The 13,920-nt window shown below is 31.4% G+C and overlaps 1 protein-coding gene across 28 annotated transcripts in view; it reads left to right on the forward strand.

Annotated features, from left to right (window-relative positions):
- The window catches only part of ZEB1 (zinc finger E-box binding homeobox 1), a 185,057-nt gene that overhangs the window by 141,672 nt on the left and 29,465 nt on the right, over positions 1-13,920 (forward strand). For 15 of the 28 annotated variants that reach the window (XM_065520501.2, XM_074001343.1, XM_065520497.1 and 12 more), the window contains one exon: positions 9,618-9,680. Coding sequence is in view for 4 of the 28 variants with exons in the window: in XM_005564909.4 (XP_005564966.1) it covers positions 9,618-9,680 (63 nt within the window). In the remaining 24 variants the exon portion in view is untranslated. The remainder of the gene's footprint in view (positions 1-9,617; positions 9,681-13,920) is intronic. The other 13 variants (XM_065520506.1, XM_074001352.1, XM_065520505.1 and 10 more) reach the window with 1 other exon arrangement.

Raw genomic sequence — 13,920 nt, forward strand, 5'->3', positions numbered from 1 at the left:
TTGCATGTATCAGCAGGTTGATCCTTTTTATTAATAAGTAGTATTTCATTGTATGGGCGTGCCACAGTTTATCCATTCACTAGTGGAAGGACATTTGGGTTGTTTCCAACTTACAGAGATTATGAATAAAGTTGCTATAAACATTAGTATACAGGTTTTGGGGATGAAGTTAAGTTTTCATTTCTCTAGGGTAAATATGTAGAAGTGTGATTGTTGCATAATATATTGTATATATTTAATGTTTTAAGAAACAGCCAAACTTTTCCAGAGTGGTTGTACCATCCCACCAATAATAAATAAGAGATGATCCACTTTCTCTACATGGCCACAGGCATTTGGTTTTATCAGATTTTTTTTTTACTTTAGCCATTCTAATAGGTGTGTTTTCATAATAGGTTTGGTTTTCATTTGCATTCCCCTAATGGCTAATGAAGTTAAACATTTTATCATGTGTTTGTTATATTATGTCCTCTTCAGTGAAGTGTCTGCTTTGTGTATTTTCTAGTTACTTATTTTATTAAGTTTTGAGAGTTCCTTAGAGTTGTAGTAAAAACTACTGTAGCTTGTCTTTTCATTCTCTTATCCTAGTCTTTCACAGAATGAAAGTTTTAAATGAGATTTAGTTTATCACTTTTTCTTTTTATGGATCATGATTTTCATCATACTTGGTGTCATGTGCAAGAACTCTGCTTAACTCCAGATCATCAAGATTTTCTCTTTGTTTTCTTCACCTTTTTATTAGGGCTTGTTCTATTTTTACCTAATTTTTTTGTAAGATGTTATATTGAGGTGGTTTCATTTCTTCAATCTGGATGTCCAATAGTACCAATACTGCTTGTTGAAAAGACTGTTCTTTCTCTATTGAATATATTTTGCATTTTTGTCAGAAATTAATTGTCTATTATGTGGGTCAGTTTATGGACTTTGTTCTGTTGATCAGTACATCCATCCTTTTGCCAATACCATGTAATCCTGATTACTGTAGCTTGATAGTCTTAAAATTGGGGAATGTTATTTCTCTAATTTTATTTTTCAAAATCATTTTGGCTATTGTAGTTCCTTTGCTTTTTCATATAAATTTTAGATAATCTTATTTATATTAAAAAATAATCATGCTGAAATTTTGATTTGATTTGTGTTAAATATGCAGATCAATTTGGAGAGAACTGACATCTTCCTTAAAATGTTGAGGAGTCTTCCAATTAATGAACATGGTGTGTGTTTACATTTATTTAGATTTTCTTTTTCTTACATCAGTGTTTGATAATTTCAGAATACAGATAGTGTACATAGTTCGTTAAATTTACACCTACGTATTTCTTTTTTGGAAATAAGGACTGTGAATGGCTTGAAGTTTTTTTCTTTTAATTTGGTTTCCAGTTCATTGCCTATGTAGACAGTCTTGGTTTTTGCAAATAGGGCCATTTTTATTTCTTCCTTTCTAATGTGTATGCCTATAATTCTTTTATTGACTTATTGCAAGACATCAAGAGTGGTAATAATGGACATTCTTGGCTTTTTTTAATCTTGAGGAGAAAAAAGCATAGTCTTTCTCCTTTTAATATAATGTTAACTGTAGGTTTCGTGCAGATACGCTTTATCAAATTGAGTAACTTCCCTTCTATTCCTGGTTCGCTGCAAGTTTTCATCGTGAATAAATGTTGATTTTTTTCAAATGCTTTTTATGCATCAATTGAAATGATCATATGGTTTTACCTCTTTAATATGTGAATATGGAGGAATGCACTAATCAATTTCAAATATTGAATCAGGCTTTATTCTCTGAAAAGCCCCACTTGATCATTTTCTTTTTGTATATTGCTAATATTTTGTTGAAGATTTTTGTGTCAATGTTCATAAGTGATGTTAGTCTATAATTTTTTTTCTTTTTCTTTTACTTTCTTTGTACTATTGTCCTATGGTTTTGGTATTAGAGTAATCCTAGCCTTGAAAAAAATATTTAAATTGGTGTTACTTCTTTAAATATATGGTAAAATTTGCAAGTGAAACAAGTTGGGCCTGGAGTTTTGTTTTGTTTCGGAGGAAGATTTTTTTAATTCAACTTTAAAATATTTACAGGAATATTCAGGTTTTGTATTCATCTTGGATGTGTTTAGTGTCTGATTTTCAAGGAATTTACTTATTTCAGTTATTTAGGTTTATGTTTGCACAATTGTTCCTTTATACCCTTTATACCCTTCTAAAAGGAATATACATTCCTTTATACTCTTCTAATATCTGCTGGTTCTACAGTGGTATTGTCTTTTCATTCCTGGTAGTAGCAATTTGTGGCTTCTTTTTTTTGCTTACCAGTCCTACTAAAGTTTTGTCCATTGCATTGATCTTTACAAAGAACTAGCTTTTTGTCTCATTTTTTTTCTTTTTAATTTTATTGATTTCTGATTTGTATTACTTCTTTCTGCTAGCTTTGGGTTTATTTTGCTCCTTGTTTACTGTTCTTTTAATACACAATTTAGAATTTTGATCTGAGACCTTCTTTTATAGCACAAGCATTTAATGCTATAAATTCCCCTCTATACAATGTTTTAGGAACATTCCACAAATTTTGACGTGTTTTTTAATTCCCTTTTGGATCCGTAGATTCTCTCTAAATGGTTTTATTAATTTCCAAGTGTTTGGAGATTTTCTTATCTTTTTCCTGTTGACATCTGGTCATTATGATCATAGAACATACTTTATAGAATTTCAATCCTTTAACATTTGTTCTGTTTTATAATCTTGGAAGTGGTGTATCTACATGAATATTCTGTGTACATTTGAAAAGAATGTGAATTCCGTCATTGGGGTGAGTGTTAATTATTTGGATCTAGTTGTTAATGTTGCCTAGTTCTTCTGTATCCTTGCTAATTTTTTGTCTACTTGTTCTGTCAGTTAATGCAAGAGGAGTACAGAAGTCTGCAAGAATATTGTAGATTTGTCTCTACTTTTTGTTCTGTTCATTTTTGCTTTGCTTATTTTAAAGCTCTGTTGTTAAATACATCCACATTTAAGATCACTCTGTTTTCTTGGCAAATTGACCCTCTTATCATTATGCAATGTTTTTCTTGATCTCTGATAATTTTCTTATCGCTGAAGTCTACTTTGTCTGATATTAATGTAATCACGCTAGCTTTCTTCTGGTTAATGATATAATATTTCATGATAGAATTTTTTATCCTTTTACTTTTAAACTATGTCATTATATTTGAAGTAATTTTTATAGAGAGGATATTAGTGGAGATTGTTTTTATTATTTTTGGTCTATTCTGATAATCTCTGCCCTTAATTTTTGTTTAGGCCATTTATATTTCGTAAAATGTTTGATGTTTGGATTTGGGTTTATCATTTTATTATTTGTTTTCTGTTTTTCTGTCTGTATTTTCACTCTTCTGGTCCTCTTTTTTTGCCTTGTTTTGGATCATTTGAATGTTTTTTAGTATTCCATTTTAATTTATTTTAGTTTTGACTGTGTATCTCTGTATAGATTTCTTTTAGTGGTTGCTCTATGGATTAGAATGTACATACTAACTTTTCACAGTCTGTTTAGAATCAGTCTTTTACCATGCCAAGTGGAATGTATAACTCTTTCATGTAAGTTTTGTTATTCTCCCTCCTTTATTTTATAGATGTTATATGCACTACATCATTTCTCTTCTTCTTTTATTCCTGACATTCCAAGTGTTCCTCATTTCACCTTCTTTATGACAGTTTTCCTAGAACAGATCTGCTGGCAATGAACTATACTTGTTATCTGAGAATGTCTTCATATATTACCTTCATTTTTTAAGAATATTCTCATTGGATTTAGAATTTTGAGCTGACAGATATTTTTTGTTTTAAACATGTTCCACTTATGAAATCTATGATTTCTGATTATAACTCTAGTCTTTTAAATAATTGATCCCCTATAATTATATATTATTTCATCGGGCTCTTTTTAATATTTTTTAAAACTAGTTTGATTGATGGGTTTGAGTCTAGTGTTTGATTGATGGGTTCGAGCCTAGATTTGGGGGGTTAGGAGGTTACTATTTGAGGTTCAGTTCTTAAATCTGTTGGTTTATGTCTTTCACTAAATTTGGGAAATTTTTAAACATTACTCAGTTTTTTTCTGCACTACAACTTTCTTTTCCTTCTGGGACTCCAGTGACATCAAAGTTAGATATTTTATTATTGTCCTGCATATCCTGAGACTCTTTATTTTTTAAGAAATATTTTTACTCTGTCTTATTCAAAGTGGATAGTTTCCATTGATGTACTGTCAAATTCACCAGTCTTTGCTCTCTCATCTCCATTTTACTATGAAGCCCATCAAGTGATTTTTAAATTTTGTTACTTTATGTTAATAGTTCTAAAATTTTCTTTTAGTTTTTATTTAAATATCTTCCATTTGCTGAGACAGTCTGTCTTTTCATTCTTTTCAACAGTGTTTACCCTTACTTCTTGGAGCATTTTTATAATTGTTGTCTTAATGTCTTAGTTTAATAATTCCAACATCTTTTTCTTCCCAATGTTGCCATTTTCTGATCATCTTTTCCTGTGTGACTTGAGACTTTTTCTGATTCTTCACATGCCAAGTAATTTGAGATTGTATCCTGGATATTTCGAGTATTATATTATGAGACTAATAAGTTAAATAAGACTAATACTTGGTCTTATTTAAATCCTATAGAGAATTTTGATATTTTTTGCTTAACAGGCAATTTATCCAGTTGTATTCAGGATGCAATCTCCAGCCAGTATATAGGTTGTGATTCCACAACTGGTTCACTTTTCAAAGCCTTTGAAATGCTGTTCAGATCTGTCCTTCATGTACCACCTAGGGTCCAATCTAGAACATGGATTGTAATTGTCTGTCCATACTTAGTTTCTCACAATCTGTGATCAGATTCACATATGAGAAGTTTGAGCATAAACCCAAGAGTTCATAAACAGCCTTATGAGGTCACTTTCCTGAGCCTCTCTCTTTCGTAATCTCAGTACTTTGAGTTCCTAGAGACTCTGCTTTTCAGTCCTCTAGCCAAAACTTTGGGACTTCATTTAACCCTACTTTGCCACATACTTCCTGTATCTGTGCCTGTGGAAGAGCTGAAAGAAGACAGAGAAAGAGCTCAGTGGAGGTTATATTATACTCTTAGGGCCACAGCTCCTCCTACTGGAGAGGAAGTTTTCCCTCCCTCAAAGTTTTAAATTCTTGCAGTCATCATTATTTCTGCTACTACCTTGAAGGTTAGGATGCAAGAGAATAAAGGAGAAAAGGGCAGTTTTTCTCTTCTTTAAGCCTTTTCCTGCTCCTTGAGCCTAAACTAGAAGGATTCTCCTAGAGCCTTCACTGCCATGCCCCAGGGCCCACTTTCAGGTTTTAAGCTCCCTTGCATCCAGGCCAGGGGTACCTTTTGAAAAAGGAAGAAAGAAAAAGGTAAGGGGAATCACCCTGTGCTACTCTGAATTCTTGTCATGTCATCTTCTCCAGTCCACCTGCTGTGACTTACCCTTTAGAGTCTTTAAATAACTGTTCCCTTCGTTATCCCCAGGTTTTATTAGCTAGATTCAGTAGCGGACATAAACGGTTTGTACATTCTCCATCTTAGCTGGATCTGACCTCAGGTATACATTTTTAATCGTTATCTAAGGTAATGGGTATTCATGGAGATTGTGAGTTATATTCATTTTAACTTTGCTAGACAGTTATACCACAAATATTCACATACATATTATAAATTAGAAGATACAGGAGTGGGAAAATGAAACTATCTAGAAAAGTATACAGTGAAACATTTCATCTCTAAAGTTTGAACACATTTAGATTTGAATTCAGGAATCTGTTGGCATTCTCTTTTTTGATAGTTTTCCCTTAGCAGGAACAGTAGGATGGGAATAGAAGAAAGCTGGCCCAGCAACGACTTACAGAATGAGAGAGATGTGAATTGGCCTTTAAAAAATCTGTGGAAGTTACTCATTTGGACTGGGTAATGGCTTTCTAGGCAGAGGGAACAACTTGAGAAAAGGTATAGAGAAGGTCCCCAACTTACAACTTCGACTTAAGACTTTTCACTTTACAGTGATGTGAAAGAAATGTGTATTCAGTAGAAACCACACTCCAAGGACCTATGAAATCATTTCTCATTTTCAATATACTGTTCAATAAATTATATGAGATTTTAATACTTTATTATAAAATGGGCTTCATGTTAGATGATTTTGCCCAACTGTAGGATACCGTAATTGTCCTGAGTACCTTTAAGTTAGACTAGGCTGGACTATGTTGTTCAGTAGGACCAGTGTATTAAATGCATTTTGACATGATATTTTCCATTTATAATGGGTTTATCAAGATGTAACCTCATCATAAGTCAAGGAGTATCTATACAGGTAAAATGTGCCTGGCATGTGTGAATGTGTATCAAAGAGGAGTAGGCAAACCAGGAAAGGGAAATCTGATTCAGTTAGGTAATTACTGTGCCGCCTTAGAGGTTGCTATAAGATATTCCCATGAACACATTTGAAATGGTTAGAAACACATGGGTATGAATTTCAAAAAACACAAGCTTTTTAATTTAACACATATGCTAAATAACCAGTCCTTTAGCTTAAACTATGCTATCCTGCAAATGATAGAAAGTCTTCTGGATTTTTATTAGAATTAATCACATTTTCCATTCTTGTTTTTATTTACTAGGAATTTCATCTTATGACTAAAAAGAACAAGCCATAAGTTCTTTTGGTCTGAATTTGCAATATTTGCCTTTGACTTATTTTTTAATTAAACTTTTTATTTTGACCTAATGATAGATTCACAATAATACAGAGAAATCCTGTGTAGCCTTTACCCAGTTTCCTCCAATGGTAACATAATATAATGTCACAACAAGCATATTGACATTGATACACTCAAGATACAAAGCAGTTCTGTCACTACCAGGCTCTCATTTCCCGTTACATATTCACCCCGTCCCTCTACCTTGCCCCATTCCTTACCCCTGGCAACCACTAATCTCCATCTTTACAATCGTATTATTTGAAGAAAGTTACATAAATGAAATCATACAGTATGTAACCTTTTAGACTGGCTTTTTTTCAATTCTTGGAAATTCATCTGAGCTGTTGCTTGTATCAATAGTTCGTTCTTTTTTATTGCTGAGTAGTTATTTCATGACTTATTTTTTAGGCCAACTTTTTCCATTATTTTCCATTTTGTAAAAACAAAGTCTTATTACTCAGGCATTTTTCTGACTTATATATTTGCTTTAGAATTTATACTAAAAACAAAAACCTTAGGAGCATTCTAGTGTTCTTTTTAAAATTGCATATAGGTTAACCAGTCATAATCTGTTGACATTATTAAGTCTTACAGGAAAAAAATACGTACAAGTTGATTTTGTTACTTTACACCCCTTGTAATTCCTACACAGAAGTAAGATGAGAACACATGAGAGATACTGCTGCTTGAAAAATACTTAGCACAGCCTGTTTGCAGACACACTCATGCTAGTCCACGGATGATGCAGAAAGGAGCCTATACCGAGGCAGCACTTTTTTGCAGTGCTGAAGGCCAACATTAGAATGTTTTCTGTTTTCATTAGGCACCATGGTCTTAGTTGTTCAACCAAAACTCCAGCCTCAATAATGAGGGGAAAAAATAGACTTCTAGTTTTTAAATTGTGGAAAATAGGTCTTGGAGTAGATTCTGAAGTATGTTAAATACTCATCTAAAGAGCCTAGAATTTATCCCAAGGGGAGATGAAGAAATGAAGAAACAAATAAATTAATCAAATTGCAGTTCCTAAAATAGTTATAAGTAGAAAAATTAGCAACGTCTAAAAATGTCATTTTAACCTTTAATATCAATGTCATATTCCATCTTATCAGGTAGTAACTCTGGCTGTTTTGATTTTCATTTTAGAAGAATAAGGAACATAAGTATACAGTAATCAATAACTATATTACCATCATATAATTACCCAGTTGGCATACTGTTTATTATTTTAGTTTAAGGAGACACATTGAAGCGAGAAAAAGGGGGTGCTAGAGGTTTGCAGACACTTAGCAAACATTAATGTTTATCCTACAGCTTTGTAAGCACTTTACCAAGAATCTTTAAACTGTCATTTTGCTGATGGAAAGTATAAAATGAGACTTCAGCAGAAGTTAATCTCATCATTATCTACTTAAAACAGTGCTTTTTACATTGATCTAAAGAGGTTTGTGCATATTTTGACTGTTTTTCCTATATGATCATCTTTAAGTACTAGTATGAAAGTTAATGAGTAAAGAAAATCTGCTGAATAAATCCACCTGATAACCCAAGGCACTTAAAGGAAATACATGCTATAATGCGATGCAAAGATTTTACTTGATTAGTGCTCTATTTCTCAATTTAACAACCAAACCTAAAAGAAATTTAAATCAAGACTTTTGACGGACATATTCAGTGCAATTTGATTAGGGTACAGATAACAACACTATTTTGGTGTGACCGTATAAGTATTCTGATCATAATTATGACATATACTCTGCTACTAGTTAGAAAAAGAACAGTTTTTAACTTCTTCATGCCTTTCATATATGCATGTGTTCTTAATACACTATTATAATAAATAAAATGTGCCTGAAAATATAAAACATACTTCTTGTCCAGAAAGTATGCATTTGTTTATCATACAAAATGTTTATTCTGAACCTATGCTGTATGAAATGCTACAGATAGCCCACTGTAAATGTAGAAGTAGCAAGGGAAGATGACAGATATCTAAAAATATTTGTTAGTAGCACTATATTGTTGATTACTACATATCAACATATGTAGTAGAATAATGAATAAACTGAAAGAAAAAGCATAATGCCTTAGGTGTTTACTTTGGGCACAGTAACGTTTGGTCCAGTCTTCTTTCTAGTTTTCTGGTACCCTAGTTAAATGAGCAAGAGTGTGATGGAAAGTGGGCTTTGAAGTCAATCAGACCTGCATTTATATTTCATTTCTACCACCTAATAGTTGTGTGTCTATGGGCAAGTTATTTAACTTCTCCAAGCCTCAAGTTTTTTAACTTATAAAATATATTGTTACAAAGCTTAAAAGAAGTAAGTTACTAGCACAGTGCCTAGAACATAGAATTTGTGCTTTAGAGAAGAAATAAAAATATATAATTCTACCATCTATAGGTAGAGCTCTTTTACCAAAATAATACTAAAATTCCAATTTGCTTATAATCCTAAAATATGTATAATTCCAGAATATCTAAATCTGTACTGCTTTTACTTCTCTAAGATATTTTTGTGATAAGACTATCCACTTAATTTATTTAAACAGCTTTACTTTTCAAGGACACATTACCATATTCATAAAAGGAAAAAATTCAAATTAAATATAATCCGTACTGAAAGTTTCCTTTTCAGATTTTCGGAAGTTAAAATGTTTGTGATACCTGGATTTTTTTAATTTTTTATTGATATATAATAGCTGTATATATTTGGGGAGTACATGTGATATTTTGATACATGTATACAATGTGTAATGATCAGATCAGAGTAATTGGGATATCCAAAACTTTAAACATGTGTCTTTCATTTGTATTAGGAACACTATAGATCTATTTTAATTTCTTCTTCTTTGATTTCAGCAGGAAAGGAAGGGCAAGAAATCCTGGGGCCTGAAGCTCAGGCAGATGAAGCAGGATGTACAGGTACTCTGCTGCAGCTTACTTTCATACCATAGCCTTTAAAAGAAGGTCTTTTGTGTCACTGATTTCGCATTTGTGAGTCCTGAATTTAGTCCGTTTCCTTCTCTTTTATCTTACCTTCCTTAAATGTTTAAGTACTTAGGCGTGTGATGCACTACATAAAAAGAAGTAAATATTCCTTAAATACAGAGTAACTTACAGATTCATATTACGTAGCAGATTTTTCTGTTCTATAAGAATGACGAGTATAACCTACAGATAGTCCAAAAAATAAGTGTTTGAAAGATGATTTGAACTTCTGTCAAGTTTTTGACCAAAGTTAGAGGTTTCATTATTAGTTACCTGGATCTGCTTTGAATTGCCCACAAGACAAAAAGCAGAAGAAAATAGAAAAAGCAAATATGGATTATCTATAAATCAGATGAGAATCATGAATATTAATGAGTTGAGTGAACATGTTGCAGCAAACGAGAATCAAAAATGTTTCTTAAATTTTCGGTGATTGAAAAAGGGTAAAATGAAGTTGAATTATAGTAAACAAGGAAATTTGCTTTTAGGTGACTAAAAAGTACATACTCCCTGAGACTTAAGGTTATTCCTCTGTAATGGATTCAGATCAGATTTAAGAAGCAAAAGAGTAAGTGGAAAAATTAAATCAGATCTTATGTATAATAATACCAGTCACTTTTTATTGTGTTCCCTAGTAGAGCCAGAACTGTTAAAATGTAAACTTCAAAAATGAATTCCAGATTATTAAAACATTTCCTCACAATATTATACTTAAACGTAGTATAACTGTACTTTGTATATTCAACCATAAATTAGATATTTCTGTCATATAGTTTTCATTACATTTTCTTTTTCCTTCTCTTCTATGAGTTATCATCTATAGATTTGTTTTTTACTTTGCTGTGCATTTTAGGAATATTCCATAAAGGCTTACAAATTTTATCTTTCATTAGGTAAGATGAGGTACGGTTCATGGCCTAAAAGTGTCAAGATTAGATTTTTATTCATAATATAAACAATAGCACTCCTATACTTGTCAGTCATTTCTGTAAAACAGAGTAAATCTTTGTGCTGTTATTAAAAGTGAATTCCAGGTTAATTAAATAATAATGGAGTATGTGATAATTTGTGATGCCTATAGCCTACGATTTTATGTTTTGCCCCTAACTTGGTTCTGTGTAACTTGCATGAATAATTTTTTCAGATATGCTTGTTATATATTTGCAATGCTAAACTATAGAATATGTAAAATATTTAAGCTGGACATTTGTTAGTAGTAATACAGTAATGTTAATAAACATAAGAGTACACTATTTACTTTTACCTAGTGTTGTTAAACTTTGATGACTTATATTACCAGAGTTACAGAAGACTACTTGCCCTTCTAGGTAAAATGCTATCCAAAAAGATACTCACCGGTTTACAGTATTTTATCTGTCAGGCTGTTCTTCACTATAAAAATAAATTAATTCTTTCAGTTTGAAGTACTGAATAGTATGTAAATTTCCTCAAAAAAAATTGCATCTGAAAGGCAGAGTAACCTTCTCAAATTTGTGTTTAACAAAAGTTGCTGCTGGAATGTAAAATCTCCCCCATGTACACAGTGATGATCCCTGCTGCATTATTCACCTGGAACATGGGGAGTTAGGAGTAAGCAAACTTCCATTAAAGCTCCAGTGAGTGTAGCTTTAAAAGGAAATTTAACTTTTGAGACTTTTGAGCAGTTAAACTGTAAAATTACATCATGACTTTGCTTTTGTTACTTTCTTGACTTCTAGGGAATAATATGCTGACAAAATGAGTAAAAGCATTGTACAGCGGTCGCCATCATTAGTTCAGAACGTTGTCGGATCTTTGTTATAGCAGACTTCATTTTGCAGCTCATGAAGTTAAGGAACTATAGTCTGAAGTTAGTATTCAGAGTAAAAAATTCATTTAAAACATCCTTTGTTCCTTCTGAGCATCCCTTTTTTTGTTTATATAGTTGATAATTTTAGAAAGTTTCAAACATGGAGGATAAAGATAAGAGGAAGCCTGAGGACACTTTATTCAGGATGGAAAAATTGATTGATTGATTGATTTAAAAATATTTAGTGTTTATATTAAATATTTGCTCTCTCAAATACACGTATATAGTCATTTAATTCTATACTTTGATTGTCAATTTTGAGTTTTGTCATATTTAAAGAAAACCCAATTACCCTCTTATGCTCTGTATATTTGCTCATCTCCCTAATATTTAAATATATACGTTTATCATCTAAAGACCAGGACATTTATAATTGACCTTTTCAAGATGTGCATTTCCCAACACTTTAAATTTTAAAAAGCTGCAGAAATTCTGGTCTCAGTTTGAAATTGGGCCTGGTAAATGTGGGTTCATGGAGATAGAGTGTAGTTTAATAGAGCTCAGATTTTATACCTGACACCTAATACCAACTTGTCTGCTCTAACAGTAATACATTTTCTCTCTGTGATCTCAGAAAACTTTTTCTGACCCTAATTTTTTTATTGAGAAAAATTTTAATTGCAAAATTATGTTCACCTTGCAAGACTTCTTTAAGGCGTAAAGAGCTAACAATTCCATAGTACTTACTACATACCAGGTACCCTCCTAATAAGTACATTAATGTATTAATTAGTTTAATTCTTACAACAACCTAAGAGGTACTGTATATAAATTTTATAGGATATAAACTGATTATATACTGCCTCACAAATTTCTTAATGGACATATAAAATTTTTCATTTTAAATGTCAGTAGTTACAATTTAATTTCTGGCATCGTAAAACATTGACATTTTAACATCACTATTACATATGAAACCCATAGTATATTAATACCTATTATCGTTTTTTTAAAAATATGAAAATGCTCTTTAAGAGTAAGAAATGTTAGGTCATAATGTTTACTTTTTGAGCTCATATTTCCATTCTATATACAGTAATAGAATTTTATGCCAATATATATTTCCTGTTTGAAGGTATTTTTGATCAACTATCATATTTCTTTACAAGAAAAATATGTGTATAAATTAAAATTTCTTTTTAATTTCCAGGGACCACAAGGATCTTAGTTTTTTAGAAAATTCAGGGATTTATCATTTAATTGTTAGTAGTTCATAGTTGATCACAACATAAGTATATTTTAAATTTTAATTATTAAAGAAAAACATTACTAGAAATGAGATTAAAGGAGCTAATTTTTAAAATTACTTCATAAATAGTAATTAATTGTAATAGCTTAATATTATTTCTAGAAGGAAAAGTGTTCATCATTTGGTTTCTATTTTTTTAGCATTGAGGTACCTTTATTCTCAAATTAGATGAAATAAAATTTTGTTATAACTAAGTTGCTCAGTTTTTATATGTCTTCAGACATAATGTCAAAAGTTATTTGTCAATGAAAATATTTTAATGTCCTGTCAGCTTATACTTTGATTAACTATTTCTTCAATTTTGTTGAAAACCAAAATTTAAAGCCATCTAATTTGCAAAAAGATTTATTTCCCAGTCATTACAATCATCTATTCCCTCATTTTCTGGGACATATACCAGAAAGACTTTACCAATAGTTATTTATCAAAGGACTAATGATATCTGTTTTGGGCTTTAAAAATTTTTTTTTCTCACAGTCACTTTGTTTAATGTATTCAGAAATGATTGAGGAAACTGAAATATGGTTAATTTAAGTATCTTTTACCAGTATATTTTTCATGAAAAACACTTTTATTATGTGAACTGTATTTTGAGTAATACCTTATTAGTTCACCCAATTTCTGGAAAATTTCCAATAATCTACCCAGCAAAGCCAGTTATCAACATCACACCAGCCAGACAATTCAGACTTACTTTCAGTCAGGAAAAAAAGCATTTTTTCATTTTTTGAACTCAGTGTGACAATACATATTTTGAGGAATTTTATAAAAATCTCATCAATAAGGAAGTGTATGAAGGATATATTTAAAATACAAAAATTAGCCAGGTGTGGTGGTGCACGCTTGTAATCCCAGTTACTTGGGAGGCTGAGGCAGGAGAATCGCTTGGACCCAGGAGGTGGAGGTTGCAGTGAGCCAAGATTGCGCCATTGCACTCCAGCCTGGGCGACAAGAGTGAAACTCAGTCTCAAAAAAAAAAAAAAAAAGAAATTATCAATAATGAAGAAAACATAAAGTATAAGTAAATACATCTTATACTAATACTAAGTAGTAAAGTCAAGATTAAGATTATATAG

Source organism: Macaca fascicularis, chromosome 9, assembly GCF_037993035.2.
Source record: "Macaca fascicularis isolate 582-1 chromosome 9, T2T-MFA8v1.1".
Lineage (NCBI taxonomy): Eukaryota > Metazoa > Chordata > Mammalia > Primates > Cercopithecidae > Macaca > Macaca fascicularis.